We start from the raw sequence: 23,940 nt of genomic DNA, 5'->3' as shown, positions 1-23,940 counted from the left end.
CTTGGTTCTGTCACCAGAAGACTCCCAGCCCCAGGACAAGGCCAGAGCACAGCAAGCACTCCACACACATGCCGGGTGAATAAGCAGAGAGGGAGGGGAGGTTCCACAAAACCTGGGGTACCGTGCTCTCTCCATCTTTCGGGACCTAAGCAAACCTATAGTGTGTGTTGCCTTCAAGCGGGTTGTAGACATAAGCAGTCACAACAGCTGCCCAGTACGGCCGACTTCAATCACACAGGGAATGAACCCAAAGGCTGGTCATGGGTTCAGCTTACCAGGGCTGGGGAGTGGCACTGGTGGCAAAGGACCAATGACGTGCCACTGCTAAATCTTTTGGTGTTGCTGCTATTTCTGTGTTCTTTTACCAAGAGTATGTGTTACTTTTACACACACACACACACACACACACACACACACACACACACCTGCAAGTTGCATTCCTCTTCCAGATAGTTAAAGATATGTTGTAAAGATATGCACTATGGGAAAACAGTATTCATTTTCTTTTCATAATTCTGAAATACTAATTGTGAAACACCAGGGATTAGGTAGGAAGGACCGGAATAATTATTCCCAAGGATCAAATCTGACTTTGAATGTGTGCTTAATTATAGATAAATTTAGAACATGATCTGTAATTTTATCAAGAAAAAGGTCATGCATAAAAACTTTTAATATGAAAAAGTGTTTGCCACCACATAGCTAACAAGATGAACATATTTGTCTTGTCCGATCTCCACTTTTTACTTACTTTGGTAATGCTTAATCATGTCACTGATACAGGGAAAAGTGATTCTTGGAGAGATGTAATAACCGCCATTGTCCAGACTCCTAATTTTGTAGTGCTTAATGACATCACCGTGCAGAGGGTCATAATCTCTGACAGACAAAGAGTAGCTTCCTGTGAGGGAAAAAGTACAAGTAAAGATTATATGCATATTTTATAAATGAGATCTGCATTACACAATACTGTAGTACACCTTTTGCCACAAAATATGCAAAATATAAGTTAAATATGTATAGTACATAATTTGAAAAGTCGTATAAAAAGTCTACTTGAGCCCTAGCCTGTGTGGCTCAGTTGGCTGAGCATCATCCTGTGCACCAAAAGGTTGCCAGTTCAATTCCTGGTCAGGGCACATGCCCAGATTTCGGGCTCATTCCCCGGTAGGGGACATGCAGGAGGCAGTCGATCAGTGTTTTGCTCTCACAACAATGTTTCTCTCCCTCTCTCCCTCTTCCTTCCTCTCTCTCTAAAAATCAATAATTAAAAAATCTTTAAATTAGACAGTGATCCCTAGCAAACAGCCAGAATGAATGTAGACATCTTTAAAAAAAAGTCGACTTGATAAATAAAGCTAGAATTTTGTCATTTTCCTTCTTCATGGTGGTTTTTAAAATTATTTTACTGAATTGAGCCGGAACCGGTTTGGCTCAGTGGATAGAGCGTCGGCCTGCGGACTGAAAGGTCCCAGGTTCGATTCCGGTCAAGGGCATGTACCTGGGTTGCGGGCACATCCCCAGTAGGAGATGTGCAGGAGGCAGCTGATCGATGTTTCTCTCTCATCGATGTTTCTAACTCTCTATCTCTCTCCCTTCCTCCCTGTAAAAAATCAATAAAATACATATTTTTTAAATAAATAAATAAATAAATAAAATTATTTTGCTGAATTGAAAAGTTGTTTTGATTTCCTTTCTCTTAAAATTTCAAGAGTTACTCTAAATAATAATGTAATAGACCCAGCAAACATAAAGCGTGGTGAGAAATGGCCATAGTTATGCCAGTTTCCTATGCTACTTTAGCAAACTAGTAGCAAAACAAATAGTTTGAGTTTGTTATGTTTGAAAACTATAAAATTTCACTAGTGGGACATAAATATCTTCTAGAATAGTTTCTAGGATTGGTTCCTAAATAGTGTTTATAAGAAGCCTTATGCCCCTTCTTACCCTTTAATGTTTCACTTTCTCTGATGAGAAAGGCCCCCGGGCCGTTCCCTGGTGCCAAAAGCTGTCTTTCGGCGTCTTTCCTGGTTATATCCTTGAAAAACCACCTGAGAAGACATGGTCACAGTTCATGTTATGCTCCAGGGAAGTAAAGAAAAAGAATGAACCAGAAATCCAACGTGGCAAACAAAACCCTCAAAGATGACAACAGGCAAAAACTCACTCTTCCGTTTCCAAGGTGTTGACTTTGGCGACGTAGTTGCTGGGGATGAAGCCTTCTCTCTTTGTGGAAAGGGACTTAGCTTTCCACCATTCTCCGTGCCTGGAATAGAAACACACGTCGGAAAGTGTGTCCAATTACTCAAGAACTAGCATAGCCATGGTCTCAAGGTGATTTGGTGGGTGAGGGAGGGTGGGAAGATTTTTGGAACCTGGGAATCCAGTGGGAAACTCCACTCCTCTTGCTGAAATAAAAATATGTGTAGAGACTGAAGCAAAGGAAAACAGCCTCACCACCAAGGTGTGGATCACTGTGCTCAGCAATGCTCAAACAAGACTTGGTGAAAATGGTCCCATCCCGCAGAAGCAAAATGCTTGTAATTTCCCAATGGATATCCAAGAAATGCTTTAGGATCCTAATAGAAATGGGAGTCAAGGGAACAATGAACCATAGTTCCTATGTTAGAGACTCCTTTGTCCAAACATCTAGTTTCCATAGATAGAGGCCATAGAAAACCATATAATCATTTCAAGCAGGCAGACCTCATCACTTGCTCTTGCCCTCAGCATGGAGCTGGAGAGGAGGCTGGGGCAATGAAGGAGGGAAAATTGGGTGGGTCCCTATGAGCCTTCAAATTCCCACACGCAGATGGATCCTCATCAGCAAGACACGGAGGATGACAATGGACACTAATCGATATGCTTACACTGTATTTATCCGTATGAACATACACACACGTAATCCTCACATCAGCCATGGCAGAGGCCCTATGAGGCCCATTTTACAAAGGAAGAAACTGAGGTATAGAGTTGAAGTGACCTGTGAAGATCATACAGCAATAAATGCCAGGGCCAGGACTGGGCTCAAGTTCATGCTCCATCAGTCAGCGATAATAGCGCTCAACTACTTAACACCTTATAGTTAATAAAGGGTTTCTCTCCTCTACCTCCTGGTTGGCAGGCCAAGGCGACAATGTATGCAGATTAGAAGGAAAAGAAAGTTAGAACTGAGATCCTGGGAGTTCCTTATTCTCAGTTTTGCTCTGAACCCCTACCCCTGTGGTCTGACTAGGATCACAGGTCTGTGAGTCAGCATGGATGGGGCTAAGCAAATAATGATGTCCAAGTGTCTTCACGGAAATGCCACATGCTGAGTAAGGGCTTTATTGAGTTGGCCACTGCTTTAGCATAGTGTGCTTATATATCGAAACCAGTTGGACCCATAAACCCAGTCTGAATGTGAGTACGATAACTAAATAAAAATGTCATCGAATAACACACATTCTACACATGCCCACACTTCTTAAGGTGGCAGAGATAGATAAGAAAGAAATCAGTGTCTGTCTTCAAAGGGAGTTCTCCTGGGGAGTGCTCACAGGCGAACTCCAGAGGACCATTCCTTCGGTCCCACGCCTTCCACTCCCAGCCCTACCGCAGTAAGGAGGCTGGGAGGCCTCAGACCAAGGAGGGGGTCTGGCTCTTGCCGTGCTGCTGGAAGCAGAACGAGGGGCCAGTGTGTAGGACTCCGTGGCCTGGTTGAGGGGCGGCAGGTGCAGTGTGCCTGGGTATACTTACTCCTCCAAGACTTTCATCTTCTCCCCTTTCCTGAAAGACAAGTCGTCTGGGTGGATGCCATCATAGGGGTACAAGGCTACCACGATGTCTCCCTGCTCCTCTGGATCTAACAAGAAAGAACACAAATGAAGACCTTTAGAAAACCATCAGCAGAAAACGTTTGATAAATCCTCATCGGGCACAAAGGATGACTGATGTGCTGACAAGAGGGGGACCTGGACAGGGGCGTGTGCTTCCTTCCTGGCAGGGCTGAGGGCCTACATGGTCTGCAGTAAATAGCTGTACGCACTGCTCTACACACTGCGTGCAATGTTCGTTATCTCCGATCACGCAGACCTACACCTCTGATTCACTCCAACTCTATAGTTAAGAAATGATGCATCATAATGCTGTTCATAGCAGCATTGTTCATAATAGCTAAAAGGAGGAAACAATCCACTGTCCAGTGACCAATGAATGGATAAACAAACCGTGATCTACCCCATACAACAGCATATTATTCAGCCTTACAAAAGGGAGGAAATCCTGACACCGGCCACAGCAGGAGCAAGCCTGCAGGGCACGATGCTAAGTGAAACAAGCCAGTAACAAAAGGACCAATACTCTGATTCCACTTATATGAGATTCTTAGAGTATCAAACTCACAGAGACAGGAAGTAGAATGGTGGGAGCCAGGGGCTGGGAGGAAGAGCAATGGAGTTCGTGTTTAATGGGTAGGGTTTGTTTGAAAAGATAAAAAAGTTCTGGAAATGGATGGTGGTGATGGCTGCACAGCAATGTGAATGCACTTAATTCTACTGTCCGGTACACTTAAAAATGGTTAAAACGATCGATTTTATGTTATGTGTATTTTTTCACAATAAAAAAATAAAGTAATAGCCTGGGAAACGGTTTCCAAGAGTCTCTAACAGCAAAGAAAAGAAACCACCTTGTTGCTATGAAAACGTACCTTTAGTCTGAAACCTCTGTCCTGGCAAAAGCTGAGATTCTGGAACCTAGGAGAGAATATTGTTTAGAAAAGAATTTTTATGTTTAGCTTTTCTCATTCACATTCACGTTGTATGTTGTGTTGTTTTTCTAAATGAGGTTTAGAGTCGCTAATCCATGAAGCTGGAGAGAAGAGTACAGAAAAAAATTTCCGCAGAGCTCTGTCCCCCTCTGTACAGCTCTTCCTTCTAAAAACAGGGGTTTGCCTGTGGTGGCAGGAAATGAGCAGGGCTCTGGGCAGGGGCTGCTGGAGGCTTAGTTGATCATCCTCTCTGTTATTTGGTAACAGAACCCTAATATTATTTGGGAGGCAATTTGCCCAGCTCAATGACTATGCTTCCAAATTCTCTAGCATTCCACACAGATGGAGGGAGGCAGTGTATCCATAAACAAAATGACTGTGTCGGCCTCGGGGCCTGATTCCCTTTAGCCTTGCTCTGGGGTGAAGGCTGGAGTCTCAGCAGCCGGAAACCAGGCACCAGGGACAGCAGAGCAAAGACGGAAGTGGCTGGGGCCTTGGGGACCTTGGGAATAGCCATCCAAGCCCAGGACTTTGATCTCCATGTTTCCCAGACTTGTTTTTTAAAAAAACTGTGGTGAGGGCTCTGTTCTAGCGGCTGAGAATAAGTCCTGATTGACCCAGGCTTTCTATGGCTGACCCTGATTCCATCATAGGGACAGATGGCATCCCCTGTAATTTTAGTTGGAGATGACCTGTCAGGAAGAGCGTGGTGGCACAAAAGGTCACTTCGATTACCTTTAAATCAAATTCCTTTTCTCTCAGTGACCATGAGGAGGACGTCTAAGACCCCTTAGACCCTTTTCAGAAAGGAACTGTCAGACACCTATACCCGCAAATCATCTGACTTTACTGTTTGATTAGAGTGATTTAATGAAATGGGACAAAACAGTTCATAGTGAAATTTAAATTTCTGATGAAAGTTAGCCCATAAAATCTGGGCTATGGCGGCGGCGGTGGTGGTGGTGGTGGTGGTGAATTACTACATTTTCTGGTATCAGAAAATCATGGGTCCATATTATCCTTTAACACTTATTTCAAGAAGTTTCATACTGATTTTTTAATCATTTAAATTTGCATAATTAGGATGTATGATCAATTTTAAACGACTTAGAAGAAATAATTAAAAGATGAGAAACCAATTAAATCTTTTTGAAAGCAGCAAGCTGATTTTCAAATTTCAAAGTGTCCTTAATTTGCAAATGTTTTAATACACTTTTTATAAGACCAGAACACATATATGCAACTCATCTACTCTCCCTCATTTCCTTTAAAATGTCTTTTCCTTAAGAGTGTTGTTGAGTTGCCTTACCCTCTCCTCTGTAATCAATCCAGGGAGAGCATTTTGGGCACATCTGCCAGAGCTGACTTATCTGTGGGCATGGAATTAGGCCAAACTAACCAACTCATAAAACAGGACATCTGTGCCCACAGACGGCACAAACTAAAATATGGGAATTGAAAGATGTCGAACATGTTTGCTACTTCTGCTTTCTAACTTAAGTTTTAACCTCCTTTACTTTTAATAAGATGAAAAATGGTAAGTTTGTACTACTTTCCTTTGTTTTTCTGAATAAAAAAAATTCTTTGTTCAACATTAATGAAGAAAACCCCCACACAAACTTAGGTTTTAAAGTATTTAAAAATCTGGTATATGTGATACCAGGAAAAAGCCAGACCCTTTTTATGAGATCTTTGACTTCAATTTCTTATATCATTTTATTTTCTACTAATCATATTTATATAATATGTATAGATAATATAATATCTATATCTACACCTATTAATGCAATGATTTTAAATACAGGGGTGGCAAAAGGAGGTTTACAGTTGTTTGTATGAACAAAAGATATAATACAAGAATAAATAATAACACAAGAGTATGTGTTTTGGGCACTCACAACTGTAAACCTATCTGTAGGATATATGTATTTATAACTAAATCATTAAAGCTGTTCATAACCTTATACATTTTGAGTTTCCATATAAAATGACATATTAATATATATGTCCAGAAATATATTCACTCTTCATCTCCACTTCTTTGTAAGAAGATCAATAGTGACTTATCAATTTCAACAATGACATGCAACTTTGACATACGTCATACCTGTAGCATAATGGGAAACAGAGGGGGAGAGGGCTGACTGAAGGTCTTGATAACAATAATACACTCCTAGAATGCCAGGGCATTTCTCAGACAAGAGAAACTATACAACAAGGTATTTGGGTTAACGTGGACTAAGCTGCTTCCAGGTTAAATGCTGAGGAATTCCATAAACACCATTAGATTTGTTATGTATATTATTCTACATAAAGAGAGAGAATCACCCTGGCCAGGTGGCTCAGTTGGTTGGAACGTCATCCCCTACACAAAAAGTTGCGGGTTTGATTCCTGGTCAGGGCACATACCTAGGTTGCGGGTCTGATCCCAGGTCAGGGCACATAGGGGAGGCAACTGATAGATGTTTCTCACATTGATGTCTCTCTCTCTCTCTCTCTCTCTCTCTCAAAATCAATAAAAACATATCCTCAGTGAGGATTAGATAATAAAAAACAAGAGAATTGATGGCAAGGATATAACCTCTAAAATAAAGTGCACTTAAGGTTGTCATTATCCAAGCTTTGTTCTTCTTTTCCATAAAATGTGACATTAGTTCTTCCTTTGCCAAGCATTCCCAAATTCATCAAACAGCACGCCACTCATATAACATTTCTGGTACAGATCATCCAAGGTTAGTGGGCAGAGTTAGCTGTGTGTGTATTTTTTAAAAATCTTTTAATTATAGTAAGCCATTGCAGCTTCAGTATCTGTACTATGATCAATTAGTTGAAGAATGACAAGATGGGGTAAAGGAGATATCAGCACCTGGATTAGCTTCTGACTTGAATGCAGCATTTCTTTCTGCTTGCAGACCATTGCACTAATCTCACTGTCTGTCCTAAGTCACACAAGCTCAGATAGACATGTGTATATACAAAAAATGGGTATTCACACCAGTGATATGGATGATGATTTTTTCTCTACAGAGAAGGTGACCAAGGGCCACTTTATTGTACAATAAAGTGACCTGTTTTCTCTCAAATGTTTACAGGCTTTTTACAGGATTAAGTTACAAAGAATATCAAGAATTGAGGCCTAAGTTACTGATGTGCTTTTTTTTTTTTTTTTGCACGCGCATGTTACAGATTTGGTGTTTTGATCCTGCTGTGGGAATTCTCTCCTGAGACTATCTACTTACTGGCCTTTGCTGTTTATTGGACGTTGGATCTCTCACATAAATAGTTCGGTCAGTATTACGTACTGGTTGCGTCTTCAAATCTACTCCATCGTCATTGAGATGGTCTTTCCTTTTTGATTTTATACATCCCATATTTCCTGTGGGAATATAAAAGCAATGACATTGTTTTACCATCCTAGAACTGGCATCAAGCAACCAAAATCTCTCCATTAATGAAGAATAAAAACAATACACATTTATTCCTTATCACAGAGAGTTTAACAAACTCAAATGCGGGGGATTGTTCACCAACCAGTGTGCTTGTATATTCATTTGTTCAACAACTATTTATAGTGCATCAATGTCATGTCAGCAAGACATAGTTTCTGCTCTAAAGATGCTCAGATTCTGTGGCAAACACGTGTGAATTGAATTTACAGTACAGTAGTGAGTCAACAATAGAGGATGCGCCAGATCTAGGGAAGGACATCTAACCCATGCAAGAGGAAAAGGCGGTGGTCAGGGGAAGCATCCTGCAGGAAATGCTCTGTGAGTCAAAATGGAAGTGATGTCAGCCAGGTGGCCAAGTCAGCAAAGGGATTCCAGGAAGAAGGAACTTCACATGCAAAGTATTGACCCTAAGATAACACGGCCCCCTTCACAGGGAACTAGTTCAATCTCAGTCCTTTAGGAACCAGTTCATTCTAAAGGGTCAGGGAACTATTTCTATAATGTGAACCCGGTAGGGAAGGCCAGAAGTTGGGCTGCAGAGGAGAGGGAGGCACACCTGAGGTGCAATGTCAAGGAGTTTGTTTGCCTCCCCCCCCGTCCCCCCGCCCCCCCCAGGATGAATGACACAACATGCAAGGTGAGTGAGGGGCTCGAGGCTTCGAAGGCAAGCATGATTAAGAACTAGAATGCAGAGACTCTGGCCCCAAATAAATATGGCTTGGGAAAATGGTGGGGGCCTTCACCAAGACAGGAAATAAAAGGGAGACACAGGCATAGGAGAAAAGATGCTTTGTAGGAACATGCAAATGATCAAACCCAGGAGGCTTCCCAGTAAGATATGTGACTGTGGAAACCAGGAGAGATGGCAGAGCTACAGTGACAAAGGAGGGCATCAGCAAGCCATGACCGTGCATAGACTCCGGAGGAAGGCCTGTGGCCAGAGGGGGTTTGTGCTTGAACAGTGCAGAGTGACATAACCCTGCTTCTAAATGCTCAAGTCTTATTTGTTTATTTCAACTGCTACTAGGATATGTAGGGCACCACATCGAGTGCTCTGGGGACTAAAGAGATGTTTTTAAAAATTGAAATCAGATATGAATCTTGCCTTACAGGATAGCCTCCTGGTCAAATCTGTTATGAGCTTCATCTGAACATCCTATGTTCACCAGCCTCTCCTAGACCCCACAGAGCAGATTCCCTGGACACTTTCCAGGAAGTTCTCAGGGGGCTGAGTGGGGGGCGGTTTCTCCCATGTGACCTGTGTCATTCTGAAGCCCGGCCATTTCGGGGTCACTGCCAAGAATGTCAGAGGAGGGAGAGATGATTTAGAGTTTGGAGAAGGCGGAGCGGTACCAGGTCGGGAATACCTCCCGGGGGAGGAACTGTTCTAAGAAAGCTCGAGAGCCCCTCTCTAACTGTCACCCCCTCACACTGTGGCCGCAGCTCACATGTGGGTGCATGTTGTCCTGCAGGCGTCCAGGTGGCCCTTGGGCTTGTTTATCATTTCCTCCGCTGAGGTGGAGCCTCTACAGAACAGCCACGCCTCTTTCTGAAACTAGTGAGCTGTAGTTCCCAAAATAAAGGGGAAGCAAGTACTTCTTTAACTCAAAACAGCACGTATTTTTCATATGCTAAAGTTTCTGAAATGAACATGGGTTTTAAAGTTGATTTGGAAATAAGCGAGACGAGTTTTAGAGTTGATGGGTAAAAACAGGCGAGTTCTTTTTTCACTAGTCCTCCCCCCCACAAAAGTAGTGTTAAAATCAGCTGTAGAACGGTGCTGTATAAATGAGGGAATATCGTGCATTCTGGAAGAGGCCTCCCAGCGCAGGCCCCTAGGCACACAGTGAGCCTGGGGGGGGCGGGGGGGGGGGGGAGTCCAGCCGGGGAGGTTGGGCAAGCAGATACAGGAACAGCACCAGCCTGGGCTGCCCCTCCGCTTCCCCCACAGGCGCCTCATCTCCCTCGCCCTCCCCCATTCCCTTGTCCTCTCCCTCTCGAGCTCTCTCCTGTTTCGAGTTCTCTATAAGAATGGCAGACACATCTTCACTAACCACCTGACTGAAAAGATCACCCCTCTGACCACGCCTCATAAATTACACTGTTATCTTTCTTATTACAACCTACATCCCATTACATAGTGGCTTATTTCTGGTCAGCTCCCAGCCCCTAGAACAGGGCCTGCTCAGAGCAGGGGCTCTGGGAACATTGGAAGAATGGATGGAGCTGCTCTGGGTGCTGCTGCCCTTGGGGCTTCCTACATGCTCCCCTGGGCCCCTCTTGCTAAAGGTGGGTAAGGGAAAGGGAAAGGACCCTTCCCACCCAGTTGTTATTTTAAAAGAGACAGAGAGACAGAGAGCTCTAGAACTAACTTCTAGTTTATAGGAAATACAGAGGTTAGAGGAACAAAATGAAAAATCCTTAGTGTGTGCTAAAGACTACTAGCCTGGATACTTCAAAACATACAGGCGACTAACTGGTTTGGCTCAGTGGATAGAGCGTCGGCCTGCGGACTCAAGGGTCCCAGGTTCGATTCCAGTCAAGGGCATGTACCTTGGTTTTGGGCACATCCCCAGTAGGGGGTGTGCAGGAAGCAGCTGATCGATGTTTCTCTCTCATCGATCTTTCTAACTCTCTATACCTCTCCCTTCCTCTCTGTAAAAAATCAATAAAATATATTTTTAAAAAAATAACAAACATACAGGCAACGGGATGGGGTGGGGCTAAAGAGACACAATGTGTGAACCTTGAATGAATGGGGGAGGGGGGGCGTGGCAGGGAAAGATGACACATGCTGGGATAATTGGGGAAATTTGGAAATGTTTGAACATGATATTAGGGGACTGTGTGTTTTACAGGAATGGTAATGGCATTGTGGGAATGCTGAGAGTGTCCAACCTCAGGTGATGCATGCCACCTGTGTGGGCATGAAGGCTCAGGGAGTCTGCAACTTTCAACACTTCAGTCCAAATGAAAAAAAAGCAGAGGGGGTGTGGAGGGAAAAGAGGGGACAAATATGGCAAAATAATAAAAAATTCGTGAATTTAATTTAAGTGAGGATATTCTTTCATTGTTTTCTGGAGATTTGAAGTTTTCAAAATAAACAGTTGGAGGGGTGAAATAAGGGGATATTATAAACAACTTTTCAAAGTGTTAGACACCTCTGTAGTGTGTGTGTGTGTGTGTGTGTGTGTGTGTGTGTGTGTGTGAAGGCAGGAGATGAGGTCAGAAAAGTGCTTTGCGGGGTTTTACTTTCATGTCATGTCAAGTAGTGTGGACTTTATTTAGAGCCGTGGAAAGGTTTTTAACTGGGGAAAGGCCATGAGGACATCTGTACTTCAGGGAGAGGACTCTGTAGGAAGAAGGAGGTGGAAGGGCTGGAGTGGGGACTCCAGGAAAAAGGCCTCTCGGGGGAGGGGGGTGTCCAGACAAAGAGATGACAAGGATCCCCAGGGCAGTGGCCCTGGAAAGGAAGATGAAGGATGAAAATAAAAAGCAGTGGATGGGGGAGGGGTGGTGATAGTCCATGGATTATCATTTCCTTATCCTGAGTTCATGTTTTCCCTTCCCCCATCACCATGGACACCAGAGAAACAAATGTCTTGTAGATGAAAACAGCTACAACACTGCTCCACAGGCAGTGCTGCTGCTCAGGCTGGGAGGCCTCTGCTGACCGCCTCTAACTCTTGCAGTTCCTTATGCTGCGGGGAAGGTGCCAGAAAACACAATGCGGACTCAAGGGTCCCAGGTTCAATTCAAAGTACAAACCACAATGCAGCCCCAAAAGAAACTGAGAAACTGGAGCAGATGGAAAAGTGAGGCCCTGCAGAACTGTAAGGTTTCAGAGAGGAAGGTGCAAGAGAGATAGAAACATCAATGATGAGAGAGAACCATCGATCAGCTGCCTCCTGCACACCCACTACGGAGGATTAGCCCTGCAACCTGGGCATGTGCCCTTGACCGGAACTGAACCCGCAACTCTTCAGTCTGCAGGCCGACACTCTATCCACTGAGCCACGCCGGCTAGGGCGAATTGTAAGGTTTCTTATGGACTCCACGTAAAGGGCTGTGGGTGATGCAGTTGGCGGTGCCTTCACGTTTTCTAACAGTACATAAAGGGACATTACAGGTGGAAACTCTGGGTTAATAATGAAAATAGTTAAATAAAAACCTAGCTATGTGCCCTGATCAGGAATAAAACCTGTAACCTTTTGTTGTATGGGATGATACTCAACCAACTGAGCCACCTGGCCAGGGCCATGTTCTGTTTTTATTATGACTTAGGTATTTTCTGTTTTTATTCCAGCAACCATCAAAAAGAAACAAAAATGTAAAAAACAACAACACTTCACCACAACTTCCCAAACGGAATACTTTCATTTGCATTGAGTTTTCCCAGCAACAAGTGACTTTTTCATCCAAAGGCAATTCATTGGGGGGGGGGGGGGTGTTCCTGAAGTCTTCCTCCTGTTACTGGCCTTCTCTGGCCTGATCTTGCAATACAACAATACAAGTGGTCCCTCTGGAGTAACCAGAAAAGTCTATGGGGGAAGGAGGCAAAAGGGATGAGGGCAGAAAAGGGAGGAGCAGGCAATTGTCTACTTTGTACTTGGCACAGATGCGCAGAGCAAAGGCCAGAGATAAACCCATGCAGGTCATGGAAGGTCTTAGGTGAACTTGGTCTACCAGCTTCAAAGCTGCCCCAGGCCTTGCAGGCTCTCTGTGGAGTGAGCTTCCTTCCCAAAAGAGTTTTTTGAATTAGGGAGCTTAGAAAGACAAGAGAAAGAGTAAGGAAGCCCCAAGGACAGACAGGTAGATGGTGATAATCCCAAACACGTGATCTGAGCTTCAAAAGTAGGTTGAGTTTGGTTCAAGGATCCTTCCTAGGCATTCCTCCCTAAAATAATGTCGTCCAGTTTTCATACTTGCATTCCAGGACCAGCTGTTAGCTCCAGAGATTTACTTTGCCCACCCAAACAGAAGTCTCCTGATTGTGTTCCTTCTTACTTTCAAGAACGAAACTTTAAAGACATGTTTTGAGAAACAAAGTCCACGAAAGAGCTGCCATGTTTTCCCCAAACTCCCTATCACAGAAGAGGGGGTCAGAAAGACCTCCCTGGTATCTCAGGAGGGCGGAAGAGAAGAGAGAGCCCAAACTCAACTCCACCAACAGCTCCATCAATCCTGAGCTTAAGTGGTTGTAATTTCTTTTGTATTTTCCTAAATTCCTTTGAAAAAGAACTGAAAAGGGTGTGTAGCAACACTCTCTTTATTTAGGCAACTATGGTTTTTCTCCTTACTTACTATGGTAATCATTTTCAAACATTCTTGATATTTTTCCTCTATAAGCCCTCAGAAAGCCATTGTTGAGACAGTTGGCGAGCTGGTAACCCAAGTCTGTCTTGGCTCCAGACCCTAGCTTTCTTATTTGAACAGCCTCTAACATAAAGCCCTCCCTAAGGAAGAGCGAGAAACATTGATGTGAGAGTGAAACATAAATTGGCTGTCTTCTGCGTGCTCTCTACCGGGGATTGAGCCTAAAACCTGGATATGTGACCTGACCAGCAACCTTTGGGTACACGGGACAACGCTCAACCAACCCCACCAGGGCCAGTGTTGAAGAATTTTTAGAAATTAGTTTAAAATCTGATCAATAATTCCCTTTCATCATTGATGTTTCTCTCTCTCTCCCTTCCCCCCTGAAATCAATGAAAATATATATTAAAAATAATGCATAGTTTTTTTTAAAAAAAAATAGAAATAATATTAAAGAAATAAGTCTTCTGGTAAATTGGAAAATTTGATAAATTCATCAAATTGGCCTTCGGGAAACTGGCTTTTAGAAAATTGATCTAAGTAAAATAAGCCAGTCAGAGAAGACAAGTACCATATGATTTCACTCAGATGTGGAATCTAATGAAGGAAGTGAACTAACAAGCAAAAGAGAGACACTCAGAGAGAACAGGCTGAAAGCTGTAAGGTGGGGATGGGGGCTGCTGGTGGGGATGGGGTGGAGTGATTGATCAAAAAAGAAAGAAAGAAAAAAAAGGGAAGCCCCACGCCCCATGGATGGAGACAACAGTGTGGTGACTGCCGGAGGAGGAGTGTGGGGGAAAGTGGAGAAGTGTATAGAAGGGATAAATGGCAATGGAAGGAGACTTGTCTTGGGGTGATGAACATACAATACAGTGTACAGATGATGTGCTGTGAAATTGTGCACCTGAACCTGTATAAATTTGTTGACCAGTGTCACCCCAATAAATTCAATAAAAAGGAAAAATAATAACATTTCACTGTAAAAGAAAGAAAAATTGATCTATAACATGATACCTCAACACAAAAGAACACTATATAGTCATTAAAATATTTATATGTATATATTTATTGACCTAAAAGATATTTAGAATATATTTAAGTGAAATAAAAGTTAATGGTACATATGGTAGCATTTTTGTGAGGGAAAAATATATAAATGTATAGAAAAAAGTATAGGAAGAAATATCCTAAAATACAGTGTTCATCTATAGGTGATGGTATTACAGGTATTTCTGGTTTTGCCTTTCTAAATTTTTAAATTTTCCTATTATATACTTATATATTAAAATTGAAGGACATCCGGTAATATGTTTAGTTATTCTTACTCTAAAATTTTAAAAGATATTTTTCATTTTGTATATATGTATAAATTACTTATCTACAACTGCCATACAATATATTTTTATTATACACATATATAACATGTAGTATACTAGTATAAACACATATATTTGTGTATGTATATACATAAACTTGTGCAAAAATTCAAATAATGTTTGGAAATTAAAAAAAAAATAAAAGAATCTGAATGCACGCCCTAAGGTCCTTCAAACTCTGATACTCTGTGGGAGTGAAGAACTTGGAGACGATGCAGGTGGGGCCACAGTCCTTGCTAAGAACTTAAAAGGCAATGAGCAGAAGTTGACAAATCATGGAGACTTTTCCCAGACGTAAGGAAAAATGCTGGGTGCGCAAGAGATGCAGCGTGCTCTGGAGGGACGGCCAAAGCTCTGCCTGGCGTCTCAGGACATGGCAACCCCCGAAGCCCCCATGAGAACATGAGCCGCAGGTCTAGCTGATACCTACCAGCCCCCTTCTCTTTGAGTCTTAGCAGAGTTAGAAGGTCTAAGGCAGCCGTGGGCAAACTACGGCCCGCGGGCCAGATCCGGCCTGTTTGAAATGAATAAAACTAAAAAAACAAACAAACACCGTACCCTTTTGTGTAATGATGCTTACTTTGAATTTATATTAGTTCACACAAACACTCCATCCATGCTTTTGTTCCGGCCCTCCGGTCCAGTTTAAGAATCCATTGTGGCCCTCGAGTCAAAAAGTTTGCCCACCCCTGGAAGGGGAGGCAGAAGAAACGGGCTGTGCAAAGGGCCCATGACTGGAATGAGGCGAGGGGCAGAAAAGGAGAGCTGGTAATGGCTGGAGCGAAGGGAGGAAGGGCTTTAGTAGCAAAAGAGAAGGCCGGGGCCCTGAACTTATGACAAGTGCGTAACTGACAGCAAATACAGCAAAGATAGGGGTGCGATTCCCCTGGCTCAGTGTGCAGACAGAAGCCTCTCCCACATGGCTGAACCCATTTGCATAACTCTTAGTTGAGCAATTTCACACAGAGGAAGAAAACGGGGGGATTGCTGAAACAGTGGGGGTTTTTTGGGTTTTGTTTCTCTTAACAATAAAAGGGAACACTATGAAAACAAGATGAGCTCATGGAAACTTATGCGTCACAGGGTAGTGTGTCGTTTAAAGGACCAGAGAGGACATTAATAGTGGAGTCCAATGACTATGTACAACAAACCAAGAAGTGTATTAAACCCCAACGTTTTTCTAGCCTCATATTTTTATGATCAATGATCATAGCCACCTACACTGAAAAATGTATATAATTATGTATTGAAATCCCGCTTTCTGAGTTGTCAGCTTTTCATAAATTCCCAGAACATCAGAGAAACTATTATGAAACCAGGAAAACGTGAAACTAAGTCCAAGACAGCTAAAAGAAGCCCGCAGTTCTATCATGCCATCAGTTTCTGCACAAAGGTTGGAGGTGGACTGCAAATCTATGGAAGTCCAGGTTATCTAGAGGCTTAGCAAAGAGGAAAACGTGCCCGGGGATATAAATACATCTGCTTCTCTACAAGAGTGGTCCTCAATCTTAACACTATTGACAATTTGAGCCAAAAAGTTATTGGTGTGCGGGGTTGTCCTAGGCATTGTGGGGTAGTTAGCAGCATCCTTGGCCTCTATCCACTGGATGCAGTAACACCCCTCTCCTCCTCCTAATCTCCAGTTGTGACAACCAAAAATGTTTCCAGATATTGTGACGTGTCCCCTGATAAAAGTTGCAGGGCATCTGATGTTTTAATTACTAGTAATGACTTTAAGCATTGATATTTTCTCTTACAGATTGGGTACAAACAACTGTTAGTCATCAGTGAAAGACAGGTTTAAAATAATCCATTATACAATTTAAGGGTTTCATGTAGAAATCTTGTTCAACAAATGTATGCCACTCTGCCAGTCCACACACAGATCCGGTGTCTGCTGGAATAGACCGAGAAACTTTTTGTAAAAATATCATGGCCCTGACTGTGTACTTAAATATAAATTAGTCTCATGAGATAAAGCTGGAAGAAATAGTAAGAATGGTCTCTTCTACCTATCCCCCCTTACTAGGCAACTCAGGCTCAAAGAAGTCAAGCCAAAATTAGTTACTAAAAGACTTTATTTTCACTGAAGATAACAACAAAAGCTCCTCATTTAGAAATATATGGTGAACAAAACAGATAGCTCAGATATAGACCCCCAGAAATGTAGTCAATTGATTTTTAACAAGAAAGCATAGTCAATTAAATGGAGAATGGGTAGTCTTTTCAACATATGGTGCTGGAAATACTGGACATCCACAAAAATTAATTAGACCCAGAGATCACATTTTTTAATGAAAATCAACTGAAAATGGATAACTGATCTAGTGGTAAAACGCAAAACTATAACTTTTAGAAGATAACATAGGAGAAAATTTAGATGACTTATTAGATCCATGAAAGAAAAGAATGATCCATGGAAGAAAAATTGTTGTTAGATTTTATTAAAATTAAAAAATGTTGCTTTATGAAAGACAGTTAAGAAAATGAAAAGACAAGCCACAAACTGGGAGAAAATTTATGCAAAACACAAATAAAGGACTGGCATCCAAACTATGCAAAGAACACTTAAAAATCAATAACAAACAACCCAACTTAATATGAGCAAAAGATCTGGACACCTCACCAGAAGATGTACAGACGGTACATAAGCATATGAAAAGATGCTCCACATTATATGTCAGCAAGAAACTGCAAATTCAAACAACAAGATATATTTGCATATACCTATTAGAATGTCAAAAATCCAAGTCACTGACAACACCACATGCTGGTGAGAAGGTGTAGCAACAGGAACTCTCATTCATTGCTGGGGGAATGTAAAATGGTAGAGCCACTTTGGAAGACTGGACATCCACAAAAACTAATCTAGACCCAGATCTCACATTTTTCACCTAAAGTGGCTCTCAAAATGGATAACAGAACTAAATGTAAAATAAAAAAACTACAAAATTCCTAGAAGATCAAAAGAAACATACTCTTCACATATGACTCAGGAATTGTACTCCTTGATATTTACCCAAGTGAACTGAAAATTTAAGTTCATACAAAAGCCTGTATGTGTATATTTCTAGCAGCTTTATTCACAATTGCAAAAACTTGGAAGCAGCCAAGATGCCTTTTAGTAGGTAATGGATAAACAAACTGTGGTACATCCAAACAATGGAGTATTATTTAGCACTGAAAAGAAATGAGTTATCAAACTACAAAAGGACACAGAGAAAATATAAATGCATATTGGCAAGTAAAAGAAGCCCATTTGAAAAGGCTACATACTGGATCATTCCAGCTACATAACATGCCAGAAAAAGCAAAATTATGGAGAAAGCAAAAAAGATCAGTGGTTGCCAGGAGTTCAAGAGGAGGGAGGGAGGGAGGCAGGGATGAAGAGCAGGAGCACAGGGGATTTTGAGGGCAGTGAGCTATTCTGTATTATACTGTCACAGTGGATACATGCCACGAATCATTGGTCAAAACCCACAGAACGTACAACACAAAGAGTGAATCCTACCGAAAACTGTGAACTTTAGTTAATAATAATGTATGAATATTGGCTCACCAATTATAACAGATGTACCACACTAATAATGCAAGATGTTATTAATTAGGGGAAACTGGGTGGGTTGGTGAATGCCATATGGGAAACTCTCTGTACTTTCCACTTGATTTTTCTGTAAATCTAACACTGCTCTAAAAAATAAAGTCTATTCATCCTTTAAAGTATATTGTGACAGAGTAGGCACTGGTCCACATACTTTTGAGTCAGTATTTCAGAAAACAGATATACTCTGGTTTCTCTTCAGATTGGACAAATGTTTTGCCTTCCATTAAAACAGATCCTCAATTTTGAAAAGACTATTGCCTTAAAATATTATTTCTGCTGAAAAAAGTTGCACACATCCACACAGCGTGTTCCTCCTTACCATCCAGTATTCTTTACAGTTACCAAGGGCAGGCTGTTGCCTGCTCTGCCTTAATAATTATGATGTGAAACAAAATGGGATTTCATTAAATCTTCTTAATTCCCAAACTTACACCATTGTAGCTTAGGAAAATAGCTGGTAAGAGCAGAGCAACCTATTGATGTTTAATAATAAAGTCATTATTCCTAACACGACACGTGTAGCCATTTACAATAAATGCAAAGTACAACAGATTAGGCTTTTAAAAATGGCAAGACAACATATATCTGCTAATGTAGCCCTGAGTTTACACACAGATATCTGCATATGAACAGGATTTTATCATCACTTAGTAATCCTGCAGACCCACTACTGCCAACCAATAGTTCCGTAAGTCAAAAATAAGTAAAAAATAATATGGCAGCAGGTACATGAACTTCATGGCACCATTCAAAGTAGAGCTGTTGACATTGAGGTTACAAAAGCGGCTGGATCTAGTAAGTAAAACTGGGTTGAGCAGCTAGGAAGGTAGGGCAGGAGCCTGCTGTTTTATGTTGACGCTTGTTAGTTGTTCTGGTTTTTAAATTATGTGCACGTATCACTTTGAAAGTGGTAAGAATTAATATTTTCAGGGTGGCTAAAAGAACTATGTAACTAAATAAAAAGTGCTTACAATGCAATTTTTACAAAGCGAGATAAAAAGCTTCATATACATTATGATTACATTTGTAGAAAAAGTTTAGAAAGGAATATTAAGATCAAACTAGATCAAAATTGAAATAAAACACTTCTATGCTTCTATGGTGAGTCAGTTTTTATTTTTCTCGTTTCCATTGCCAAAATATCGACAACAAACCACAATGTTTTACTTTTACAAAAATATAGTTGCAAAATTAAAAGCCAAACACAATGAGCCACTTATACCAGTCACCCCCACCCGGAGTGGCTTCTTCCATGTTCCCATTCACTGGGAGACAGCAACATCTAGATCATCAGTTCTCAACCTGTGGGTCGCGACTCCTTTGGGGGTCGAACGACCCTTTCAAAGGGGTCGCCTAAGACCATCGGAAAACACATATATAATTACATATTGTTTTTGTGATTAATCACTATGCTTTAATTATGTTCAATTTGTAACAATGAAATTGGGGGTCACCACAACATGAGGAACTGTATTAAAGGGTCGTGGCATTAGGAAGGTTGAGAACCACTGATCTAGATGGTTCTGTCCTGCTGTGATCCTTGCTGTTACAGCAGCTGCAGCTTCCTCAGACATGAACGGGGTAATAGCACTCATCCCCATGGGGTGACAGTGGAGCTTGAATGTATCCAAGGGAGATCAAGGCCTAGAAAGCCCTTCTTCCCCAGCCTGGTACCTACATGAACTTGTGGTAAAAAGTATGATGGTTAAAAGCCAGGCAGCGATTCTAACCTGGAAGACCAGCAGTCACAGGGTCAAGGCTTTAAACACAAAAGACACAAGCTAGAATGAGAATGGAAACCATTCTCTGGACTGGGGTTGAAGACAACTCAGTGACTTAAATCGCGTTAGTGTTAGAGAGGAGAAGTGGGTTGGAGAGAGTCACTTTAAACTTAGCCCAGGAGTGTAAAAGTGAAAAAGAGGAAATGGGAAGCCAAGGCTGGGTTCAAAGTTACTTTCTTTCTCTTTTTTTTAGTGTTTTTTTTTTTTAATTCTTTATTAGTTAAGGTATTACAAATGTGTCCTCATCCCCCCCCATTAAATCCCCATCTGCCCCCCCACCCCCACCACTCATGCTCCCATCCCCCTGTTGTCCATGTCCATTGGTTTGGCTTATATACATGCATACAAGTCCTTTGGTTGATCTCTTCCCCTTGCCCCCACCCTCCCCTACTTTCTCTCTGGGGATTAATAGTCTGATCGCTGTTTCTCTGTCTTTGGATCTGTCCCAGTTCATCAGTCTATGTTGTTCTCTATATTCCACAAATGTGTGAAATCATGAGGTATTTATCTTTCTCTGACTGGCTTATTTTGCTTAGCATAATGCTCTCCAGTTCCATCCATGCTGTTGAAAAGGGCAAGAGTTCCTTCTTTTTTACCGCAGCATAGAATTCCACTGTGTAGATGTACCACAGTTTTTTAATCCACTCATCTGCTGATGGGCACTTAGGCTGTTTCCAAATCTTAGCTATGGTGAATTGTGCTGCTATGAACATAGGGGTGCATATATCCTTTCTGATTGGTGTTTCTGGCCAAAGTTACTTTCTTAAAATAGGGATGGCCAAGAAGTGTCATAAGATTGAGGAGAAGATAAAGAGATGGTAGAGAACAGGCCTGTACAATGTTTCCCAAACTGCGTGCCAAGGAACCCCAGCAAATTCACAGAGGTGCCTGGGGGACATTTCCAAATTTCAAGGGAAACACCATGGCATCTATCAGACATCATGATAACTACCCTCTCAATGTTTTAGTATTACATCCTGTTGTATTCCTATCAACAACCTCAGACCTGTACAAAGCCAGGTTTTCTATAGTTGCTGTGATAAAAACCAAGTATGTATAAGGTGAAGATAAATATGGAATAGAAAGGGAGGATGCTGGTGTCCAAATATGAATCCAAGAGTTGAGAAGTTGCATGGCACAGGCATACACATCGAGTTAGTGCATCACATTAGCAGTGGTCATTTAAGAATAAATATATATAACTATCTAGGTTGTTGCAGTTGCCTCCTAGCTTGTCTTAAAGGTATCAGTCTTTCCCCTACTCTTTGCTCAACTTTGTGAATTATATTTTCCTCATGTCGCTTTACATTCAAAAACCTTCAAAGACTGCCTTCTATTATTTAGCTAATTAAATGAGTTAATACACGCCTATACAAAGAACCAAGCTCTAACACCATGATGTCCTCTCATTCATTCCCTCCTGATCACTTCTCTATGTATATTTCTCCACAGCATTATTATGAGAATTTAGATTACAACACATTACAAGACCTATTTCATCACCTGTCCCCACGTGATTGCGAACCCTGTGAGAGCAGAGATTTGTGTTAGTTCTGTACACTGTTGTAGTGCCAGCACAGAGAACAGTATTTGGCACTTACAGATGTTCTACAAGCATTCATTGGTTGGATAGAGTAACCATTAGAATAAATGCTCAATAAATGTTAGGTACTATTATTACTATTACACCATCACCTCTAACACCGCTACCAATATCACTACATTGCCAACGAGACAAAATTCTCAAATATTTAACTTGCCAGCCACAGCCCCTCAGAGCCTGGTCCTAGTCTACCTCGCCTTCTCACTTATGTTACTCCTAAAGGACAGATCCTGTCATGGACAGATACTTGTATTTACTGACAGGGCAGCAGCATCCTGCCTTTGTGTCTTGGCTCCTACCCATTGAGGCAAATCTACTCGTCCTCCCTAGCCTAACTCACACCCAATCTTGCCTGGTCCCCCACCACCTACAGCCTTCTCTCCGTCTGGCTTCTTCTCTCTACAATCAATATGGAACTTAGCTACAAGCCCCAGAACATCTTTCTCAGCACTGCTTTATGTCATCACGCAACTTTTGGATTGTCTGTCTGTTAATGTGTATAAGGCTCTCTCCTCAACTAGACTGTAAACTCCTGGAGGGTAGGCACTTTCTATTCCACCGCCTGCTTCCACACTGAAACATACACAGAACCACCACCCAGCTACCAAGTCAGCAATTAAGCACCATTTGTTGAATGAAAGTTGAACTTAGAAATCCCATTGACTATACTTTGCAACCAGAAGCAATTCTATCAGTAGGGCCCATTGTTTTCTCATTAGCCACAATCTATTTGGTTTACTATAATAGATGATCAGTAAATGTTAGTTCCCAAAATTGTTTTAGACATATCTAGACCATGACAACAACCAAAATGTCCCCATTAATCGAGAATCTGTGATCATTTCAAGAATTTGGGCTAAGAAATCTCTACTTTAAAAAAATAATCTTCCTGACATGAAGTAGCAAAGGGCTTCAGGATGAGGAAATCTGAGTGCAATCTGGTTCCTCTATTTATTATTAGCCATAGAAACATCAGCAAGTTACTTAAACTTCATTTTACTCATCTGATGAATGTATGTAGATAATACTCCTCCTTCAAGGGTTACTGTGGGGATTAAATGAAATAGCATGTGTTCAATGCTTCACTCACAACAAGTGAACAATGTTACTTCCTGTTTTCCCTCCCTGTCCCCCAAAACAAGGAGAGCCAGATTATAGTGATATTATCATACGTAAGTGAAGAAAGGCTCGTATGACCTTTTACACAAACAAAACTGTTAAATAAGGATTGCTAAGAAGGCTTTATAAGTATGGATTCTACTAACAACTAAAGCACCCCAGATACTTTCTGATGAACTCCCCCATCTACACCTCAATTCTAGCCCTCCCTTTGCTTTACTGTGAGTTAAGTGGCCCAGATTTCAAACCATTCCCCTACTCACACTGGGCTCAATTAGTCTGCTAAATCCTTGATATTTGGCAGAAAAACCAGTTCTGTGCCATTTGCAGGTATTTCTTTTTTAATTGGCTTGGACTTTTTTCTCTGATTGTGTCACTGAGTAAAAAAGAATTCTATTTTTTGGGCCTTGGTCACATGGCTCAGTCAGTTGGAGCGTCAACCCATACATCAAAAAGGTTGCAGGTTCGGTTCCCAGTCAGAGCACATACCTAGGTTGAGGGTTCGATCCCCAGTTGGGGCACGTATGGGAGACAGCCAACTGGTGTTTCTCTTTCACATTGATGTTCCTCTCTCTCTCTCTCTCTCTCTCTCTCTCTCTCTCTCTCTCTCTCTCTCCCTTCCTCTCTCTTGAATCAATAAAAACATATTCTCAAGGGAGGATTTAAAAAAAGGGGGTGGGGCCCTAACCGGTTTGGCTGAGTGGATGGAGCCTCGGTCTGCGGACTGAAGGGTTCCGGGTTCGATTCCGGTCAAGGGCATGTACTGTGGTTGCGGGCACATCCCCAGTGGGAGGTGTGCAGGAGGCGGCTGATCGATGTTTCTCTCTCATCCATGTTTCTGACTTTCTGTCCCTCTCCCTTCCTCTCTGTAAAAAATCAATGGAATTTATTGAAAAAAAAAGGGGGGGTTTCTATTTTTGGTCCCAAGGCATTTTAGATTGAAGG

General features: G+C 41.8%; 1 protein-coding gene across 2 annotated transcripts in view; it reads right to left on the bottom strand.

The window, feature by feature from the left end:
- Positions 1-23,940, bottom strand: part of LYN (LYN proto-oncogene, Src family tyrosine kinase) — a 104,606-nt gene that overhangs the window by 39,712 nt on the left and 40,954 nt on the right. The window contains exons 2-7 of one of the 2 annotated variants that reach the window (XM_081111585.1): positions 8,050-8,123; positions 4,688-4,733; positions 3,739-3,844; positions 2,168-2,266; positions 1,948-2,051; positions 752-901 (exon numbers count right to left, since the gene is read on the bottom strand). In XM_081111585.1, coding sequence (XP_080967711.1) covers positions 752-901; positions 1,948-2,051; positions 2,168-2,266; positions 3,739-3,844; positions 4,688-4,733; positions 8,050-8,118 — 574 coding nt within the window. In that variant the 5' untranslated portion in view covers positions 8,119-8,123. Of the gene's footprint in view, positions 1-751; positions 902-1,947; positions 2,052-2,167; positions 2,267-3,738; positions 3,845-4,687; positions 4,734-7,986; positions 8,124-23,940 lie in introns of both variants that reach the window. The other variant, XM_081111584.1, reaches the window with a different exon arrangement.

This window comes from Myotis nattereri, assembly GCF_964212035.1.
Source record: "Myotis nattereri genome assembly, chromosome: 17".
NCBI lineage: Eukaryota > Metazoa > Chordata > Mammalia > Chiroptera > Vespertilionidae > Myotis > Myotis nattereri.
The sequence above is the reverse complement of the archived record's forward strand: the minus strand, read 5'-3'. Positions and strand labels throughout refer to the sequence as shown.